Here is a 22,403-nt window from a genome sequence, read left to right on the forward strand (position 1 = left end):
TTTTGTATAATCTTTGAGATGTTTTTACATCTTGATTGCGTAAATTTGTTAAATTCAGTTGATTGGATTTGATTTGGAAAGACACATCCCTATTTTTGTAAGGTCTCACAGCTGACAATACATAGCAGAGCAAAAACCAAGCCATGGGGCGGAAAGAACTGCCTGTAGAGCTCAGAGGATTGTGAAGGCAAAGATCTGGAGAAGGTTACAATAAATTTCTGTGTCACTGAAGTTCCCAAGAGCACAATGGCCTCTATCATTTCTTTATGGAAGTAGTTTGGAACAACCAGAACTCCTAGAGAGGGTCGCTCCACCAGATCAAGTAATTGGGGGATAAGGAAATTAGTAAGAGAGATGACCGAGAACCCAATGGTTACCCTGGCTAAGCTCTATTGATCCTACGTGCAGATGGGAGAAACTTCCAGAAGGTCAACCATCACTGCAGCACTTCAACAATTTGGCTTAATAGCAGAGTGGCAAGAAAGTAGCCTCTCCTCAGTAAAAAAAAAAACACATGAAAACTCAGTCCTGGAAGACTTAGACATAAAGGCGTATTCTGGCTATAGACATCGTATCCCCTATCCAAAGAATAGGAGATAAGATGTATGATCGCAGGGGGGCCGCAATTGGGACCCCCCACGATCTCAGTGCAGCCCCCGTATTCTATGCCGGGCTACTGATCCAGTCTTGGAAACCTCTGTTTCCGTGACTGGAGACGTGACGTCACCCCACGCCACTTGTGACGTCACCCCCCAACCCCTCCATTCACATCTATGGGAGGGGACGTGACAGCCCACCTATGGTCCTGCCCCCTGGAATGTATTTATGGAATGAGTAACAGCTGTGCACCATGGAGGATATTCTTAGGTGCTCAATAGCAGCAGGAAAAGCACTAAAATCCCTTTGTCATCACTCTGTTGAAGGGGTGCCCTGGGTGAAAAAAAATTTTTTTCCTATTAGAATGGTGCCACAATGAAAAAAACCTATACTAACCTTCTGTGCAGCTGTCCAGTACCCCACTAAGACAGACTCTTCTCAGCAGTGATGGCCCACTCACTGACTGTAGGGGTGTCCCACCTCAGTTAGCTATTGGAAGTAGCAGCCTTTGTTCAGGACTGGGAGACTTCATAGGGGGAACTCAGAAGGAGCAAGGTAGGTGAGTACATGTTGTTTTTTTTTTATTATTATTATTATTATTATTATTATTATTATTATTATTATTGCAGCCCCAGAACAATAAGATAGTTTTTTTTTTTTAGTATCCAGCATCCCCCTGTAAATATTATTTATATGGACCTTTTTAAAAAAAAAAAGGTACACTACTAAAATATGTATTGTATATTCTTATTTATTAACTTTAAAAATTGTTTGCCCTTATTTATTTCTAGTCATAAGGTGCATGTACACCCCGATTTGTGCATGACAGATCTAGAGAATTTAAAAACTGTCTGCTGCATGATCCGTGCCGTCCCCTATACATTTCAATCAGATGAACAGAGTTGGCTAGTGACTCTCTTGGGCTCATTTTACAACCCTGGTCTGCTGAGGTTTCCAGTCTGGGTAAAAAGCCGATATGGATGAAAAATGAGCCGACCGGAGTCACTAGCTGATTCCATTGGGCTCGTTGAAACAAATTGGGCACGGCACCGACCCGGCAGCAGCTGGCTTTGGAATTCTGCCGGATGCACAAATTGTGGTGTGTATGTACCCTTATCGGGATTCTGATATTTGATACTTCTATTTTAATGGTTTTACCATTATATACAAATATTGTATAAAATAAGAAAAAAATGAATACAAATATAATATAATTTAATTTACACCTAAATGCTCCAAGCTTGCTACAATATAGCAATCTATAGTTTGTAAATATGTTTTAATAATATTGTAACAAATATGGATCATGCATCATATAGGACAGTACATTGCCAATGGTGGTATTATGTAGGGAATAAGATTCCTCTAACGTTTATTAAAGAATATTATAACAACATTATAAGTATATTAGATGCCACTGAATAGGTGCGCACTGAACTCTGGCGTCTAATGTCCTTATTCTCTGCAGCAGAAGACTTTCCCTTATTATAAGGAATTGATGTTGCAAGCAAAAATAATCATAGATGTTCACATGTTTTATTGTGCATTTATATTAGGATGTGTTCTACAGTATATCATGCTATTACTGGTGCTTTACTTTTTGTATTATTTTCTAAATGAGTATTCTGTTCATGTATGTTTGGAAGCGATAAACATTGTCTATGTTAATGATGTTGTATATGGATGCTTGCCAGTGATTTGGCCGTGAGAAAACTAGACAGTCATGATGTTGTATTGGGAAGAGACAGACACAGAAAGCCTCTGTTTCTTTCTGCCTGTATGTGCCACTGTTTGCTTGCTCACATCCTTGCCTCTGAACAGCTATCCTGCTCATCCCTCAACCTATGCATGCTACTTTATGCACCCATTCACTGCCTCTCATTGTGTCTGCTTTGTAAGGTCCTCATTAACACCAAGCCATCTCTGGACTGTCTACACAGGGCATTGAAACATCAGGCCTTGGGTTTATTCTAATTGCTCAATTTACATATTTTACATAATTGTGCTCCTATAGAACCACTATTAGCCCAAAGTAGTTCATTTTTCCCTAGTTTCTGATAACACATCCCATTACTTTTTTTCTTTTCAATTGTTCTAACTCAGCCAAGTGTGAATACAGAAGCTATCTAACCAATTGATATGAAATTCTAATAAACTCTATAGTGGTTTAACGTCATATTTTTTGTTAACCCCAGAATTTTTAGTTACAGTTAGATACAGTTTATATTTTCAGGTGTAGAACTGAATTCAGCTAATTTCTACAGTTATACGGCAGCCCTTGAGGATCTTAAAAAAAAACATTAAAAAAACCCTATGAAATATAAACAAAATACTGACACCTTAAAGGGAATGTATCACCAAGAAATTACATGTTATTGAAATCAAGTCTTTATTAAACATTTTTACACATTTTCTTATTTTTATGTGATTATGCAGTTCTCACACTGGCCACTAGAGCTGTCACATTAAGCAGACACTGGAGCTCACTTGTCAGTGTCACTGTATAGACTGGGAAAGAACAGAGACATTTTTTTATCATTAGAAGACAGACAAATTAATGATTTTTATATGGCCCTGCTAGAGGCCTAGATAAGGCGGAATAGTAGCACTATAAATACAGATAACGCCCTTTGGGCCTATGACAGCTGCACTGCCACTTTTGTGGTCTCTGGGGTAGAGGGATGTACTCCATCATTTCCTGGAGATTGTAAACTATGACATTTATCTATCCACTGATTCCTATTCATTTCATCTGCCATAAGCACAAACCCTGCTGCACTGTCTATACAGGCAATATGGCTGACCCAAGTCTTTATAAAAACAAAATACAAATAACATTAAAAAGAATAAACACATTATTTATTTTCTACTTTTTTATATTATTGGAACAAAAAATGTAATACCTGAGAAATTCCCTTTAAGTTGGACATATCAAGCCTACTGTACAATGTGTCAGGCCACTATACACATTCATGTTTATAAAGATGCAATCATATATGGCAGCACATGAAGGCGCCATATTGTTGGGTGCTGAGTGCCGCTTAGGAATTAGGGCTCTCAGTCTATACGTTATGCCCCTCATGGCCTGGACCAATCTAATTGTATGGCGGTGTCCTAGTTCTCCCCTGACAGCAGATATTGGACTCCTTTGTCCTCGCAGATGTCTGGCAGCAGCATCCCCCATTGAGAACACACGTACCAGCTGAACTTAGCTTGCATAAATATGTGGGAGTCCAGAGGAATAGGTTTTACCCGAATGATCATTCAGCCAACAGCTTACGTGTATGTACAGCCCTAGACAATGGAGTAACTTAAGGCCCTAATGCAAAATCCGTAACAGGGCAACTACGTACCATGTGCCATTTATTAGAATTGTATCATCTTATATGATCCAGGAGTCTTTAGGCACAAGGGTCCAGGTGCAACTCCTGCACCCCCTATAGCTACACCCTGTTAGCTATTGAAGACATTTGGTTAAATGAAGCAATGTTATGACATCCATTTTATCACTTGCTCTTGTATAGGACATTGCAGCCAGCCAAGGTCATGCTTCATGTAGCTCAGTCCTTGAAGCTGTATAAGAGATTTCAGCTCCCCCTAACATCCTCCACATTGTTGCCCCTGACTTACCAGCTCTTAGAATAGAAATATATTGTTTTTACCCTTCAGGGCCTCCCCTTTCCTGCCATTTTCTCCTGCTGCCTCCTGAGCTCCAGTCCCCCTCACCCCCCGGATTTTTTTGACTTGTGTTTGTTGCTTTTTGCAGATTGTATGAAAGAGTCAGGGTGCAGCTCCAGCACCTGCTCTCTGAGCAGCAGTGAGAACCCTTATGCCACCATTACAGACCCCCCCGCGCAGCACTCCAAACACTCAGAGAACAGCTACGTGGAAATGACCTCACCTGTCCATACAGATGCCCCATACTCAGATATACCACCCTCATCAAAAGCTAACAAAAATGTATATGACGTGGGTAAGTGTCAGTTTCCATGCCAGCTGCACACCTGCATGACACTGTAGCACTGCCAGACTCTGCTTGCTGCCAGCACAGACCAGTCTGCATGATTTGCTGACAGACATTGCTTGCTACATTCATCCAAGTGCGCTCATTCTCATTCTCAGATTGCTTAAAGTGTACATGTTTCTTGTTTATCATGGTGCATTGTGTACTTACCTTAGAAGAAGACTAGGAGACATTGGAACAGCAGCTGTGTTTGTCCCCATCACTGTAGAGGCCATAAGAAAACCTGGAAGAGGCCATTGGTTTGCTAATTTTTCTAAGGGTGCATTCATACCATATTTTTGCAATACTGTTCTCGTAAAAACCGTACGGAACTGTATTGAAAACCGTATGCATTGACTCTCCATTCATATGCCAAAAGATGCATCCGGTTGTGTCCATTTTGCATCCTGTACGGTTTTGTCAGTTTTTTTCCCGTACCCAAAACCATAGCCTACCACGGTTTTTGGTCCTGGGGAAAAACCGTATTGAAACATATATGTTTTTTTTTTTAACATGGGAGTTAATGGGAACTGTACAGAACCGTATGTGTGTACAGTTCCATACGGTTTTCACCATACAGTTTTTGACTTTGCACTGTTTTCATCAAACAAGTGAAACTTTATTCATAATGGAGTGAAAAGTTAAAAACGTATGTTTTTCTTCTTAAAAAACGGATGCAACCAGACATAATTTTTCAAACCCTATACGGTTTCCAACCCTATACGGATTAACATTTGTACACACATTTTGATACAGTTTAGTCAGGTTTTGAGGAAATCCATTTTTTTTTTTAATCAAAAACCTGATACAGGAACTGTATTGCAAAAAGGCTGGGTTCCCAGGTTTTGTTGTGTTTTGAAGTACCCGATAACATGTTTGAAAGGCCACATCCTTTTAACACAAATTGCCTCAACTAGAAAATTAAAAAAAAAAGCCTATACCTATAACTCTTTGACAATAGCAGAATCACAAAACTGCAGCTTTTTGCAGTAAAATAAAAATGGTCTCTCAAATACTTTGTTTTTTTTGCTAAATATCAAGACACAAACAAAAATGTACTGTGTGAACCCGTCTTACAGAAATCAGAATGAGATAGTTAAAGGGTACCTCTAATCAAATAAACTTTTGATATATTTTAGATGAATGAATGTTGAATAACTTTCCAATAGCATGTTAATGAAAAATATGCTTCTTTCTATTGTATTTTTCCCGATCAGTCCCGTCAGCAAGCATTTCTGACTCATGCTGGAGTCCTAAACACTCAGAGCTGCCAGCCTGCTTTGTTCACAGCCAAACAGGCTGTGAACAAAGCAGGCTGGCAGCTCTGAGTGTTCTCCTTTGTGAACAAAGCAGACTGGCAGCTCGTAGTGTTTAGGACTCCAGCATGAGTCTGAAATGCTTGCTGCCAGGACTGGTAGGGAGACCCCTAGTGGTCATTTCTTCAAAGTGGAAAATGAAATAGAAAGAAGCATATTTTTTAATAACATGCAATTGTAAAGTTATTCTGCATACATTAATCTATAATATCTCAAAAGTTTTTTTGATAAGAGGTACCCTTTAACAAGCACAGGGCCTTCCTGCCTTATGATGGTGAGGAGAGGGAGAGTTGGATAAATCCATTCCTGGAAGGGAGACACATTTTTTTATTTCTGTGTTTTGGGGGCCTTTTTTCTGGCACTGCTAAAGGCAACCATAATAAGGAATTATGAATCAATTATGAGTCGGAGTATGTGGTCAGAAACAAATCAACTGGTGCCAAAAAGTGAAACAGATTTGTAAATTAAGGTAAAATATAGTATAATCACTCCTTAAAGATTTCACCTACAAAAGGTGCATAATGATAATTCAAGAATTGCAAAATGTATTATAAATTTAAATTTATTTAAAATGATAATGTAAAAAATATATATGCAGTGATCCCTCAACTTACAATGGCCTCAACATACAATTGTTTCAATATACAGTACAATGGTCTTTTCTGGACCATTGTAAGTTGAAACCAGACTCAACATACAATGACAATCTGGACAAAGACAGTCCAGATCTGTGAAACTTGTCAATGGCCGAGAGAACTGACCAATCAGAATGGGCAATTTACTGGTAAAACACCTGAATTACTGAAGTGCATGCACTGACTGATGTCTGGTAGCGCCCCCTACAGTACAGAGAGGTACTACATGTTCTGTACTCTTTACCTGTATTACTGAAGTGTATGCACTGACTGATGTCTGGTAGGGCCCCCTACAGTACAGGGAGGTATCACATATTCTGTATACTTTACTTGTACAAGGGTTACCTGCTTCTTTGGACATCAGGTGAGGGTGACTCCATGTTACTTTTTGAGGACATTGCATGTACTCTACAGGACCCTGAAGAAGCTCCTGTCCTCTACATAGACCAGTGTTTCCCAAGCAGGGTGTCCCCAGCAGTTGCAAAACTACAACGCTCAGCATGCCCGGACAGCCTTTGGCTGTCCGGGCATGCTGGGAGTTGTAGTTTTGCAACAGCTGGAGGCTCCCTGCTTGGAAAACACTGACATAGACAGTGATTTACAGCTCCCAGCAGATCTTTCTTACTTTTATATGTAAGGATTTGCTTCATATATATTAGTTATCTACTTATTTTTCTTTAATCCTCACTTTTTTTCTATTTTTTTGGATGACATTTTGGGGCTTTAGAACCAATTACCAGGTTTCCATAGAGTTCTGGTCTCAAAATACAATGGTTTCAACATACAATGGTCGTCCTGGAACCAATTAATATTGTAACTTGAGGGACCACTGTATGCTGGCACTAATGCAAGAATATACCACCACTGGGTCCTAGTGGGGATATTCACACGATATATAAAATTCAGAACATTATTCACATTTCTAAATTAGCATCAGTCGAATACTACGGCATCCAATGGTTCGGCAACTGATAGTTCAATGTAACGACAGTCTGTATGATCTATTTATAATTATATGGTCCGATCTCAGCTGGACATAAAAGAGACTGCTATGAGTCCAACAAACCAAACTGTCACTGACTTCAATACATGTATCACTGTGGTAATGTGGTTACGATCTCACCAAATCCTGGGACTGCCAGATGAATACTGCTGTAGTAGTCTGCTGTGATGGTGCAGGCAGTAATGTTGGAGCTGTCGCTAATTCAGGGGTGCGCTTGGCGTAGCGCGTTATGTACCGGCCGTACTCCCCCTCTATGATGGACGGGCAGATGCAGTGTTGGTATATCGTGGCGTCCCTCGTGGTGGATGAAATCCTGGCGGGGATAGTTCGCTCTCAACAGGTCAGTGAGACAGTCCAAAGACTCGGACCGGACCAGTAGTAAAAGACGGATGTCTAGATCAGTTCGTCTGAACCAGCAAATGCCGCTGCGCCGTATTCACATTGGATGTGAGTCCATATGGTGCTATAGTGCCTTATAAAATTAAAATCTGTAGCCTAGACGCGTTTCAGGGTGCTATAGCCAGTAATAGCTCGACCCTTTCTTCAGTAGGAAATAGAGATGTGACTTACTTCTATTAAAAAATCTTAATCCTTCCAGTACTTATTAGGAAATTCTTTTCTTTTTGGATTTCTTTTCTGTCTGACCACAGTGCTCTCTGCTGACACCTCTGTCCATTTTAGGAACTGTCCAGAGCAGCATATGTTTGCTATGGGGATTTTCTCCTACTCTGGACAGTTCTTAAAATGGACAGAGATGTCAGGAGAGAGCACTGTGGTCATGATGTCAGCAGAGAGCTCTGTGTTCCAAAAAGAATAGAATTTTCCTCTGTGGTATTCAGCAGCTAAGAAGTACTGTAAGGATTAAGATTTTTAATAGAAGTCATTTACAAATCTGTTTAACTTTCTGGCACCAGTTGATTTAAAAAAAAAATAACAATAATAATAATCAGTTTACCACTGGATTACCCCTTTAAGGCTCCTGTTCTTCTCTAAAGATAATGTTCTCTCCTCTCTCCATGGTCCTTCCATCCTTATGTATCTAAAGCAGTGTTTCCCAACCAGGGCGCCTCCAGCTGTTGTAAAACTACAACTCCCAGCATGCCCGGACAGCCTTCGGCTGTCCGGGCATGCTGGGAGTTGTAGTTTTGCAATAGCTGAAGGAACCCTGGTTGGGAAGCACTGATCTAAAGAATTACATTATAAAGGTTCACAGATATATTGTCATGTAAACTTGTACTGTTAGTGATGTGGATACTGGGTGACCTCGGCAAGGTGCTTATCCAGTCCTGGTGAAAAAACGGCGATGCTTCTCTGGGGCGCCTCCGGATCCGTAGATGGTTCAGCTCCCAACCCAGGTGGGGGTTGAGGAAGGAGGAAGATCTTCCTCCTTCCTCAACCCCCACCTGGGTTGGGAGCTGAACCATCTACGGATCCGGAGGCGCCCCAGAGAAGCATCGCCGTTTTTTCACCAGGACTGGATAAGCACCTTGCCGAGGTCACCCAGTATCCACATCACTATCCGCCAGACCGACACCACGGAGTATCGGGATAGATGCTTGGCAGCCCAGAGGAGAACGTCTAGAGTGCATGCACTCAGAAAGCCCACATCAGTGTTGTGCCTGAGCTTGCACAACACTAGAAGGTGAGTGTGATAACACACACTTCAATTTGGCTCCACTATTCCTGCATACGTTAATTTTCAACCTTCGCGATTACCACTATTTACGGCACTTAGATAGCGCCCCCTTTGTTTCCTTTCTTTTTTCCTTTTCTACACAAACTTGTACTGTTCAAATACGTACTTGAAAGGGCACATTGAAATACCAATGTCTGTGAAACATTAAAACAATTGATAGATAAGCTTCTGTTGTATACATCAACTTTGCTAAGTGCTGAGATCCCGCGCATGCGCAATGATAGAGCTGGCTGATGTAAACAGGACTGGAGATCTGAATGTGTATGCGCCGGATCTCAGCACTTAGCATCTATGTGCAAAAGAGGAAACATATGAATATTCATTAGGGGGCATGAGTGAGGAGGCCGGTCAGGGAAGAAGAACCAGTGCACCTCAGGGCTAGGAAACGCCCCCAGTGCACCAAGAGCTGCATTTACATATTTCTATTTTTAATGATATCTTGGGAATGGCAGCACCTATGAAGTTAAAGGGGTATTCCGGGCAAAAACATTTTATCCCCTATCCAAAGCATAGGGCATAAGATGTCTGATCGCGGGGGGCCCGCTGCTGAGACCCCACCCTACTCCCTGCAGCACCCGCATTCTATGAATCTCCAGTTTCGGAAACCTCTGGGTTTCCGGGACTGGGGACGTGACATCACGTCACGCCCCCTCCATTCATGTCTATGGGAGGGGGCGTGACATTCTCAGCAGCAGGCCCCCCGCGATCAGACATCTTATCCCCTATCCTTTGGGTAGTGGATAAAATGTTTTTGCCCGGAATACCCCTTTAAGGTAACCACCATTTTGTTCAGTGCCACCAGCAACAAGGTGTGGTTGACACCGCTGACAGATTTTCTTTAATAAGGATACTTACTAAATAGCCTTATAAATAAGCCTGTACAAGTCAGATTTCATGATCCCCAAAAGACGGCATCACCCCTTCTGGATTGTGAGCTGACATTTATTCTCAGAAAAATGCGCACATCTCTTTCTAGTGTGGGAAGATTACTTCTGAGTTTCCAGTGTTTTAAATAACATAGACAGGCATTTATCAAGCGATTTACTAAAAATGTCGCACAAATGTCGCACCTGCGACTATGCGATTTTTCGTGTGACATTTTGACTGGAAAGCGAGAAAAGCAAGTTTTCCAAAACGTAACTACGTAGTAATAATTTTAAAATGGACTACGGGTAGTCTGGTATTTATTAACTGCGACAGTCGCAACTGCGCAAAAAAAAAGTCGCAACAGGGTTAAAAATTGACTAAATTTACTCCAGCTCAAACATGGAGCAGAAAAAGCTACTACCAAAGTAAAAAGGAAAAATTGCTTACGTGAAAGAAAATCATCAACAGGCTGAAACCAGTTGATAAATAAGTCACATATAAGCAAAAAAAAAAAAAAGTAAGGAAAAAATTACTAAAAAAAGGAATACAAAAGCAAACATTGATAAATGTCCCTCATAGAGTCTGCATTAGGTCGAGTAATAAAGGGCCACCAGAGACCATGTTTAGTTAAAGTGTACCTATAATTATGCTAAACTTTTCACAAGCCCTAGCAACATGTCAAAGGTTTTGATCGACAGGGGTTTGAGTGTTTAGATGTCCGCCGATCAGGAGAACGGGCCGGGAGAAGTCTACAATGCCGAGCACTTCTCTCCCTGCCTCCCCCCGTCCCGTGTCACTTGATCGAGAATCTCTCATAGACTTACATCAAGTTCTTGATCACGTGACACGGAGCTGGTAGAGAATACACTGAGCTCAAACTTCACCCACCTTGTTCTCCTGATCGGCAGAGGTCTGAACACTCAGACCCCCACTAATCAAAACTTTTGACATATCACTAGGACATGTCCTAAGTTTTGTATAATGGCAGTAGCCATTAAAGGGTTATGTGAGAGTAGAGAAATGATCTTAGTTTCTTCCAGAAACAGAACCACTATTGTCCATGGGTGGTTTCTATTACTGCAGCCTTATTCACTCACAGTGGGGATGAATTGCAATACCAGACTCGGCCCATAGAGGAGAGTGGCCCAATTTGTAATAAAAAGACTTTTCTTACTCACCCCATAGAATGTCTTTAATATTTATCCAGGCTGCAGGTATAAGTAATTATTGTTACTTTTCATTCTTGTCAGCCAGCCATGATGTTCTTACCCTTCAATAGATCAACACAAACAGGATTTGGTTGAATACACAAGAAAATTGTCTGTAATAACATCAATTGCTGCTATAATCAGGGGAGGTCATGAAGAAACCAAACACACAGGAACCTCTGTAGCAAATGAGAAGTTTCATTAACATCACATAAAGCGAGGATCGTACTTTAATTAACTTCAGTGGGAAAACGCCTCATAGAAAATGTGCATTCCGCTTTTTTGATCTGGGCATGCCGAAATCTAACCGTGTAAGATCTGCTTATCTGTTACAGGTCCATTGAAGTTGGGCACAGGTATTTTTTTTAACATCTAAAGCATAATAAGTCTGACCCTGTAGCTTAAAAAGTATGAGGCCATTAGAGATGAGCAAACTTACAGTAAATTCGATTCGTCACGAACTTCTCGGCTCGGCAGTTGATGACTTTTCCTGCATAAATTAGTTCAGCTTTCAGGTGCTCCCGTGGGCTGGAAAAGGTGGATACAGTCCTAGGAGACTCTTTCCTAGGAATGTATCCACCTTTTCCAGCCCACCGGAGCACCTGAAGGCTGCACCAATTTACGCAGGATAAGTCATCAACTGCCGAGCCGAGAAGTTCGTGACAAATCAAATTTACTGTAAGTTCGCTCATCTCTAGAGGCCATGATTCCATACTTTTTTTGTTTGTACTTTTTAGCAGTTTTTGGGGTTAAACCAAAAAGCTACAGTCCAAACTATTTCAGTTTATGTCCCAAAAAGAAGTCCCAAATACAGTATAAGCCAAAATACAAGCCCCGTTTTTAAAACTTGTTTTTGGCTGTATTTTTAGCTGTCTTTTGGAGTACAGCAAAATATGTAAATACCTGAAAAGAAATCCCTGGCACTTAACTTTAGGGTCGTAAAATTATCCATAACAATTATTGCAATAAAAGGATCGTAATATAATGTATGTACAAAGAGCTGTTTTCCCTTCTAATTCCATGGGGAAAATATGTCTGTGTCATTTCTAGGCTGTTTTACATCTCAAAAAACATCTCTAAAGACTTAGTGGAATGGGGGTCATTGTGCCTCATGGTTAGAGATGTTAACTATTTCTAGGCACTCAGGCATCGTGATGCTGCCACAGACAATGCATGGGGCACGTGCCATCTACTGCTCCATACAGAGAGCCAGAACCCCGTCCCAGCAGTAGGACCCCCTGTAATCATACACTTATCTCCTATCCTGTGGATAGGGAAAACCTTTTTAGGTGTGGGATAACCCCAGTATAAACCCCTTTAACATATCACCTATATTTTTTAGAGCCTAATACGGAAACATGGACTTTTTCTGATCTGTTTCTATTTTCCAATATTACATTTTTGTTTTTTTTTATTGTATACATCACTTTGTACATTATAATGTGGTGGCCAGCCATCTTTTCTGAGCTTCTTTATAACATTATTTATCTATTTGCCTTAGGGTAAGCCCCAAGGTGAACATAGTGAACCAGACCATATTTTTTTCTTTAAATCATGTTTGTAAGCATGCCCTGTTACCTCTATGACCTCTGTAAAGGTCAGTCTGCAAGCATAGGGAGGCTGAGCTTCTACTGTCTTTTCTATATACTGGTGACACCTTTTACTGTAATGCTGTACAGATCATTTTCCAGCAGCCTCTTCCTTATTATCACAGACAAAACAGGAAATTAGAGCTTAGTTTTAGGCTTGGCGGTAAGAATGAAAATTGCATGATTTCCGAATTATTTTATAATATAGATAATATACAACAGCAAAAACTTGATTTAAACAATAGGTGACCACTCCCTGTTGTTTAAAGATGTTATAGGGCACTCCTCCCATAGACTTGTCACGCCCCCTCCCATAGAATTGTATTGAGGGGGTGGGTCGTGACATCATGAGGGGCAGGGCTATGACGTCACGAGCTCCCGATGCCAGGGTCCAACGTTGGGAACAGTTTGTTCCAAACGCTGAGCAGCGGAGTACCCCTTTAAAGGGGTTATCCAGGTAAAAACATCTTATCTCCTATCCAAAAGATGGAGGGTAAGATGTCTGATCGCGGGGGGGGGCACCACACTCCCTCTCATAGACGTGGATGGAGGGGGTGTGGCGTGACGTCACGAGGGGGTGTGGCATTACGTCACACCGGAAAGAAAGAGCATAGAATGCGGGTGCTGCATGCAGATCACGGGGGTCCCAGCGGCAGTCCCCCTGCGATCAAACATCTTAAGATGTCTTTGCCCGGATTAACCCTTTAAGCAATCATACACAAGGGACTTTTATCCCATGATTTCGTGGCAGACATTAGTCTACCTTCAGCCATTGCGAATGATTTCTTGCATGTAATTTACAAACAATGAATGTTGGTCAACCTTTATCTCATGTCTGGCAGCTTTAGAAGTACAACATGAAAAAAGTGACATGCTTGGTTAAATATAATGAATATATTCTTTCCTAGAAACAGTGAGGTCACCTTTTCTTATCAAGTTGTTCTTAGAGTGGACCTGTCAGCAGGAAAACAGGGGTGTAAATAAGCCCATGGCTTCATGGGGCTAGTCATCAGGATTCTAGGCATTCATTTTTATCTTCATAGTCCTTGTTATGCAAATAGGGCTCAAAAGCCCAGGGGGCGGGCCCCAGCAGAGCAAGAGTCCAGGTAGGTCCAGGCCATGCCCTTTTTATTACTGCCTCCCCTGTCCCACATGCATCCACCTGCCCTGTTTGACTGACATCCACTAGATAAAGAATACATTGGCTGAATCTACATGGGCTCTTGCTGTGCTGGGGAATACCCCCTGCGCTTTTGAGAATATTAACAAAAAGTGGTATACCTTGGCACTGTAAAGGACTATGGAGATAAAAAGGTACACCTGGAATACTCATGACTAGCCCTATCTAGCTATCTGCTTATTTACAACCCTGCTTTCCTGCTAAAAGGTCCACTTTAGGTTCAAAATTCTGTACTGCTTAATTTTGTCCTCTACCCTAAAAGCAGTCACAATATGGAAACAGAGCTCCAAATACCCTGTGTAGACTAAAAAGTGATGACACGGTCTGTGTATACTGCCCTCTAGAGTTCAATGCATAAGGGCATGTTCAAAATCTGTCCTGGTGTTGAGAACCTGTCACCGAAATCCAAGGCAAACATTTGTACCTATTTTAATGGGCCTAATCCGAAACAATTTCACAAATGATGTGACAACACAGATTTCAAATTTGTGGTGGAAACAACATGATTCTCCAACGCAGGTAGGCCCTATAAAATGATTACATTGGTATCTATGCTGGGATTTGGAGCTCTTCAACAGGAAAGTGGAGTTTTAGTTAAATTAAAGGGGTTGTCCAGGGATCTAAAGCCATGCCTGTTGTTGCGCAAACCCCACAAACACTGTGCAGCCATTGTTCACTACATACAGCAGTCGCCCCAACAACATGGCCTGCCTATTCAAGTGGAGAAAAAGCTATCAGCATGGACCAGGAAGTAGAGTCCCAGTAGAGTCCCAGTAAGGAAAAGTAATGAATTTTTAGATCCCTGGGACAACCCCTTTAAATGTCATTCAAGGATGTACATTCACTTTAAAGGGGTACTCCGGTAGAAAAAAAAAAAATTCAAATCAACTGGTGCCAGCAAGTTGCACAGATTTGTAAATTACTTCTATTAAAAATGTTTTAACCCTTCCAGTACTTCAGTACTTAACCCTTCCAGTATCAGCTGCTGTATGCTCCACAGGAAGTTGAGTTGTTGTTTTTTTCTTTCTGACCACAGTGCTCTCTGCTGACACCTCTGTCCATGTCAGGAACTGTTTGGAGCAGGAGAGGTTTGCTATGGGGATTTGCTCCTGCTCTGGACAGTTCCTGACATGGACAGAGGTGTCAGCAGACAGCACTGTGGACAGACAGAAAGAACAACCCAACTACCTCTGTAGTATACAGCAGCTGATAAGTACTGGAAGGATTAAGATTTTTTTAATAGAAGTCATTTTCAAATCTGTTTAACTTTCTGTCACCAGTTTTTCCACTGGAGTACCCCTATAAGGCATACTTTTGTCCCCCGCTCCTCCTGTGCCTGGTGATAGGTAACAGCCTGGACTAGAGATGAGCGAACTTACAGTAAATTCGATTCGTCACGAACTTCTCGGCTCGGCAGTTGATGACTTTTCCTGCATAAATTAGTTCAGCTTTCAGGTGCTCCCGTGGGCTGGAAAAGGTGGATACAGTCATAGGAGACTCTTTCCTAGGAATGTATCACCCTTTTCCAGCCCACCGGAGCACCTGAAAGCTGAACTAATTTACGCAGGATAAGCCATCAACTGCTGAGCCGAGAAGTTCGTGACGAATCGAATTTACTGTAAGTTCGCTCATCTCTAGCCTGGACATATTTGGGTGGACATCAACCTCATAAAAAATTGCACTGGAAATAGTATTTTGTACTGATCCTTTACACTGTACAAGGATTAATAGCCTCATGGTATCTCATCCTCGTCTCATTGACTGCCTGTCAGAATATCCAAGTCATGGTTTAGCGCAGTGTTTCCCAACCAGTGTGCCTCCAGCTGTTGCAAAACTACAACTCCCAGCATGCACGGGCAGCCTTCGGCTGCCCGTGCATGCTGGGAGTTGTAGTTTTGCAACAGCTGGAGGCACACGGGTTGGGAAACACTGGTTTAGCAGGTAGCTGCTTGAGTATTGTTGTTTCCCCGCACATACTGTGTCAGCTTCAAAAGAGATTGCAATATATTTCCTTTGGTTGACGTGAAGAACAATGAGGATGGGTTGGGGTGGGGTAGGTGGAACACATACAGAGCAAGCTGAGCAGGATTGAGGCAGGGTGTGTTATTAGGATAAGACTGTTCCTCATGTGTCCCTTGTCTTTTCACAGAGCCGACCCTCAGCCTGCTTCAGGATGCCCAACATCAGATCCCCAACTACATGCAGAACCCTTACGACTTGCCAAGGAACAGCCACATCCCCAGCCACTACGACCTCCTCCCTGTTCGGCTCAGCCCCTCGCATGGGACATTCTGGGATAAGCAGATGGATAAGCAATCTTTATAGAAGTACGAGGACAATGACAGGGAGCTCTCACATTCTGCAATATGCCCGTTCTGTGGGGGGGCCGGCACCACTGGACAAATGCATGATGTCATTAGGAGACCTTTTTTTTATACAAATAGGATGTATCTATAGGACGAGTCACTGTGTGTATATATATGTATATGTGTGTGTATACACTGTGTATGGCCAGATACCACTCATCCTCCTATAAAGTACACATGTGAACAGAGACTAGTCCAGGCCATGTCACCGCGATGAGTCCGCTTTGGAAATTGCAGTTTACACACCATGACATTTAATATATGTAAATACATGTATATAGAGCATCTTTCTCTAAAGAACTGTATATATGTCATACTCAGACAAGAGCCGATGTGTAGAAGGCGATGATGAATGCGGTAATGGATTGCTGGTAAATACAACTGGGTATGACTTATTTATCAATATGAGCCATTTCCTTGTGCTGTCCCAGTTCATTATGGTGACGGGGCCGTGTACATGTTATAGTTAAAGGTCTGTTCCTGAGGCCCCATAGATTGCAGCCATTGATGCCCATGATGATAATCTCCTATTTTATTATATAAAAAAAAATGTATGAAATAATAATGTAATTTTCTATGCCCTTGCTTTGCAGAAATCCAGTATCTAGGCAGGACCTATAGCTCTGTTCATCCTGATCCTCCTAGTTCTCGTATAGCATGCCAAAGCTACCAGGACTGCCTGACCTACTGTGAAAGATAGGCATAATAGTAGAGAAAAGGCAGCAGGAGGGGAGATAGCTGTGCCATGTTCTGCCATTCAGGGTGTGCGGATAGTGATAATCCCTATGGGTACTGTAATGGCTGCCATTAATCGTTGGTACTTTTGGAAGTGCAGCATCTGTTGGACTGAGATAACTTCGAACGGCTGAATTAAATATTTAAGACTCCACACAAGAGGACAACTCGGGGACTTATATTTTCAGGGTTTTAATGGAAAATGCACTTTAAATAATGATAGTGGGAAGGTATTGCATCTGGTCCATATGCTTTCAGTCATCTTCTGGTCAGGGGCTATTAATCCCTAAATGTGTCTTCTACAGATGTACAGTGCTGGGTCACTTGCTCTGCTTGAGAAAGAAATGCTAACAATATGTATGTAGAGGGAGGTAAGAGTGTGACGGGAGGCTGTACGGCGAGGAGGAAAGCTTTCAGACGCCTTTATGCACTAAGTCGCAATTTGCTCTTTGTAACAAAACGCATCACAAAAATAGACCAAACTGACCGGTTCCAAAGAGAACTAAGCCACTAATTTACTGGAAATAAAGACAGACTTTTTATCCTTTGCCTCATTCCATCCCTTGAAATTTCTGTTATTATGTTACAATGTAGACATTATATGCAATTGACTGGTCCTGCAGTGTATTCTGTCTCACACCAGTAGAAACAAAGCAAGGTGCTTACAGGGTATGATCATTCTATACCATAGCTAATAATAATGCAACCTCTTCCACAACATAAAGGAACATTAGAAGTCACAAAAGGGGAGAGCTGAGACCATATTGAAGGGAAACTAACAGAATCAACCCCATTAAAGGGGTTATCCAGGAAAAAACTTTTTATATATATATATATCAACTGGCTCCAGAAAGTTAAACAGATTTGTAAATTACTTCTATTAAAAAATCTTAATCCTTTCAGTACTTATGAGCTTCGAAAGTTAAGGTTGTTCTTTTCTGTCTAAGTGCTCTCTGATGACACGTGTCTCGGGAACCGCCCAGTTTAGAAGAGGTTTGCTATGGGGATTTGCTTCTAAACTGGGCGGTTCCCGAGACACGTGTCATCAGAGAGCAATTAGACAGAAAAGAACAACTCAACTTCATCAGCTCATAAGTACTGAAAGGATTAAGATTTTTTAATAGAAGTAATTTACAAATCTGTTTAACTTTCTGGAGCCAGTTGATATATAAAAAAAAGTTTTTTCCTGGATAACCCCTTTAACATTTTATTTAATTCACTGAATGTTCAGACAAATTATAAACCCTGTATCTCAGGAACAGAAGGGTGTGTCAAAAGGTAAAAAGGTGTGTGATCAGGGCATCCTAAGATATTTAAAGGGGTATTCCAGGAAAAAACTTTTTTTTATATTTCAACTGGCTCCAGAAAGTTAAACAGATTTGTAAATTATTTCTATTAAAAAATCTTCATCCTTTCAGTACTTATGAGCTTCTGAAGTTAAGGTTGTTCTTTTCTGTCTGAGTAATCTCTGATGAAACCTGTCTCGGGAAACGCCCAGTTTAGAAGCAAATTCCCATAGCAAACCTCTTCTAAACTGGGCGGTTCCCGAGACACGTGTCATCAGAGATTACTCAGACAGAAAAGAACAACCTAAACTTCAGAAGCTCATAAGTACTGAAAGGATTAAGATTTTTTAATAGAAGTAATTTACAAATCTGTTTAACTTTCTGGAGGCAGTTGATATTTAAAAAAAAGTTTTTTTCCTGGATAACCCCTTTAATGATAGTAAGATCTCAGGTTTTTTGGTTGGCCACCGTACCTGTTTAATTTCATTAACAGGGGCCAATATACTCTATAATCCACATCCTAGCTGCTGCAGAGCATCTTTAAAGGGTAAGGTTACTCTCAACATGTTTGTTTTTTTTTACATTGTGATATTATTTGATAATGTTTCAAAGGTAGTTACAAGTTATGAAACATATGATTTACATGTCATTTTAGTTTCTTTTAGGAGTGAAACAAAAAATCGCATATGGATATCACATGACACTGTAACTTACAAACAGTGCAAGTGATTGTCATATAACCTTACAGGGAAAAGGTTGGGCTGCTGGGTTTTTTGTTGGACTTTTAGTGAGAAAAAGTAGAGAAAGCTAGACGAAATAAAAAAGCAAAACAAAAAAAAGTATTCTCATCTTTCCTCTTGTTCTCAGTCCAACGCTGTCACCACTCCAGCAGAAGTGCCCCGTAGATGTCACTAAACACTGCGCACGAGATTCTGCAGCCAATCATTGGCTTTCTTTGTAAAGTAGATTAAAGGGGTACTCCGGTGAAAAACTTTTTTTTTTTTTTTTTTTAAATCAACTGGTGCCAGAAAGTTAAACAGATTTGTAAATTACTTCTATTAAAAAAAATCTTAATCCCTCCCGTATATATTAGCTGCTGAATACTACAGCGGAAATTCTTTTCTTTTTGAAACACAGAACTGTCTGCTGACATCATGACCACAGTGCTCTCTGCTGACATCTCTGTTCATTTTATGAACTGTCCAGAACAGCATATGTTCGCTATGGGGATTTCCTTTGACTCTTTAGTTCCTAAAATGGACAGAGATGTCAGCAGAGAGCACTTTGGTCATGATGTCAGCAGAGAGCTCTGTGTTCCAAAAAGAAAAGAATTTCCACTGTAGTATTCAGCAGCTAATAAGTACAGGAAGGATTAAGATTTTTTAATAGAAGTAATTTACAAATCTTTTTAACTTTCTGGCACCAGTTGATTTAAAAAATAAAATGTTTCACCGGAGTACCCCTTTAAGTAAACAAGACCACTGAGGCCAGTTATATGGCTGGAAGTTCCCAGCACAGTGTTCGGAGACATCACCATGGCACTTCCATGGGTTTTCACATAAATCTACAGTATGTACAGTACTTGGACAATGAACATTGTTTAGATGAAGCTGCTAACATTGTAGTAGGTTATTTAGAAGCTCTGTGTGTATAAAAGGTTTAGCATTCCCCCCCCCCCCCAATTAATGTGCCCCATCACAAGTGTATGTATAGCATAAATATAAATAATGCTTTTTGATCAAAACGTATATACTAACAACCTGTTAGTTTTTGATATTATGCTGAGAAGCAATCAGATCATTATACAAGATTGTAGATGTGCGACCATGTCTGTCTTCTACCCAAATTCACATAAATATAAATAATACTGACATAAAATGATCAATACACTGGGCAGGTAAGTACAGTACTGACCAGGAACGATGAGGAAAAAATAGAAATCCAATGGCTCACAGATGACATGTACTTTCCCCTCACCTATCTTTTCCATCTGGCCGGATTTGCCATAGAGGCTTTTTCTAGCCATAGAACATCTGCAGAGTTCGCTGACAGGCTCCTCCTTTTTACACCACATACGTCCCATAATAGCCACAATGGGGGAGATTTATCAAAACCTGTGCAGAGGAAGAGTGGTGCAGTTGCCCATAGCAACCAATCAGATTGCTTCTTTCATTTTCCACAGGCCTCTAAAGAGGCCTGTGGAAAATGAAAGAAGCAATCTGATTGGTTGCTATGGGCAACTGGACCACTCTTTCTCTGCACAGGTTTTGATAAATCTCCCCCAATGTCCCTTATCCCAGCCAGAATAAAGGGAATTAATAATAGTACCGGTGTGTGGATTCCAACTGCGAGAAACCCATGTCACTTATTACTGTGTCTTACAATACCGCAATACCTTTCACAATACCAGGATTTTTTGGTGCATCTCTAATTTTGGAAGCATTAGGCCCAAATTTCTGTCACACATCACAAGATTTATCTCTGACTCACTCAACTTGGATTCTGGGATAGAGGAAACATGGAGGATTGTGTGGCTCGGTGTCAAGACCGCCAGAGGCCATACGCAACACTGTTTAAAAGATTTCTAGAGCTACATATTCCACAGGATTGTGAACCTAGGTACTAGTGTCTCCAGCAACCCAGCTGTGACCCCATCTACAAGAGCAGCCACCAAAACACCAGTGACACCATGGAGGTGAATCCAGAATTTACCTGGTGTATTGAAGATGGAGGTAGTCACTTACCAGCTCAGCAATATAACGTTTTAAAAAACACTTAAAAAAGAGGTTTTCACGCACTGAAAAACAATACAGTGGTCCCTCAACATATGATATTAATTGGTTCCAGGAGAACCATCATATGTTGAAACCATCATATGTCGAGTACATATGTCTATGTAAAAATGGTAATTGGTTCTGGGGCCTCGGAACCATTGTATGTTGAATACATATCTCTAGGGGAAACTGCCAATTGGTTCTGGGATGACCATTGTATGTGGAGTGTATGGGGAGTGTTTAACAAACCAGGGTGCCTCCAGCTGTTGCACAACTACAACTCCCAGCATGCATGTACAGCCATTGACTGTCTGGGCATGCTGGGAGTTATAGTTTAGCAACAGCTGGAGGTACACTGATAGGGAAACATTGATGTATGGGGTGTATAGTGTGTATATGTATTGTATGTGATGTGTGACATCGCATACAGTACTGTACAGTTCTTTAAATACCTTCAGGGGGGACAGAATGTCCTCCATTACGATCCTGCCGACTACAGCTCTATAGGAAAGGAAGGGGAGGGCAGCCAGCAGCTCATTGGATGCCTGCAGCAAGATGCTACAGGCAATTGTCTATGGCTGCTTTGGGGGGGCGGGGCTTACACAGAGCTCACAGTGGAAGCCTCCATGAGCTAGCAGGACAGCATGTGAGTAACAGGAGGCAGAACGGGGCACACGGGGCACATTAAACAACTATCTGTCATTTGCTGAAGTTGTCAGCGCTGTCAGATAGCTGTTTGTATGATGGCCCCGACACACAGCAGCATCATATGTCGATGCTGCCTTCAATATACGATGGGCTCTGAGAGGCCATCATATGTTGAAATGATCATATGTCGGGGCCATCATAAGTTGGGGGATCACTGTATATTCTAAGACCCATATGCTTTTAGGTTGTATTAGGGCATATTTTTTGCAAGACTGGTTGAACTTTTTTTTGCACCCTTTATTTTACCATATAATGTATTATAAAGCCAGAAAGAAATTATATGTAGGGCATATATTCCATAAATAATATAAATAATTCATAAATAATGGAATTCTGCTATATTTATTTTTATTTTTTTCTTTGGGGGGGGGGGGGGGGTCGTTTTTTAGGAGTTCGTTGTACAGTGAAACTGACATGCAAAATTCTACGGTTTAGTAAAA

General features: G+C 41.2%; 1 protein-coding gene and 1 long non-coding RNA gene across 15 annotated transcripts in view; one reads left to right on the forward strand and one right to left on the reverse strand.

Moving 5' to 3' along the window:
* Positions 1 to 17,744, forward strand: part of MEGF11 (multiple EGF like domains 11) — a 581,277-nt gene extending 563,533 nt beyond the window's left edge. For 12 of the 13 annotated variants that reach the window (XM_056571698.1, XM_056571686.1, XM_056571690.1 and 9 more), the window contains 2 exons: positions 4,364 to 4,570; positions 16,244 to 17,744. In XM_056571698.1, coding sequence (XP_056427673.1) covers positions 4,364 to 4,570; positions 16,244 to 16,419 — 383 coding nt within the window. In that variant the 3' untranslated portion in view covers positions 16,420 to 17,744. The remainder of the gene's footprint in view (positions 1 to 4,363; positions 4,571 to 16,243) is intronic. The other variant, XM_056571695.1, reaches the window with a different exon arrangement.
* LOC130368281 (uncharacterized) overlaps positions 1 to 20,624 on the reverse strand; it is a 59,946-nt gene extending 39,322 nt beyond the window's left edge. For both annotated transcript variants that reach the window (XR_008892399.1, XR_008892398.1), the window contains exons 1-2: positions 20,459 to 20,624; positions 11,296 to 11,387 (exon numbers count right to left, since the gene is read on the reverse strand). This is a non-coding gene — a long non-coding RNA (uncharacterized LOC130368281). The remainder of the gene's footprint in view (positions 1 to 11,295; positions 11,388 to 20,458) is intronic.
* Positions 20,625 to 22,403: the final 1,779 nt, after the last annotated feature.

Source organism: Hyla sarda, chromosome 4 (assembly GCF_029499605.1).
Source record: "Hyla sarda isolate aHylSar1 chromosome 4, aHylSar1.hap1, whole genome shotgun sequence".
NCBI classification, from domain to species: Eukaryota; Metazoa; Chordata; class Amphibia; order Anura; family Hylidae; genus Hyla; species Hyla sarda.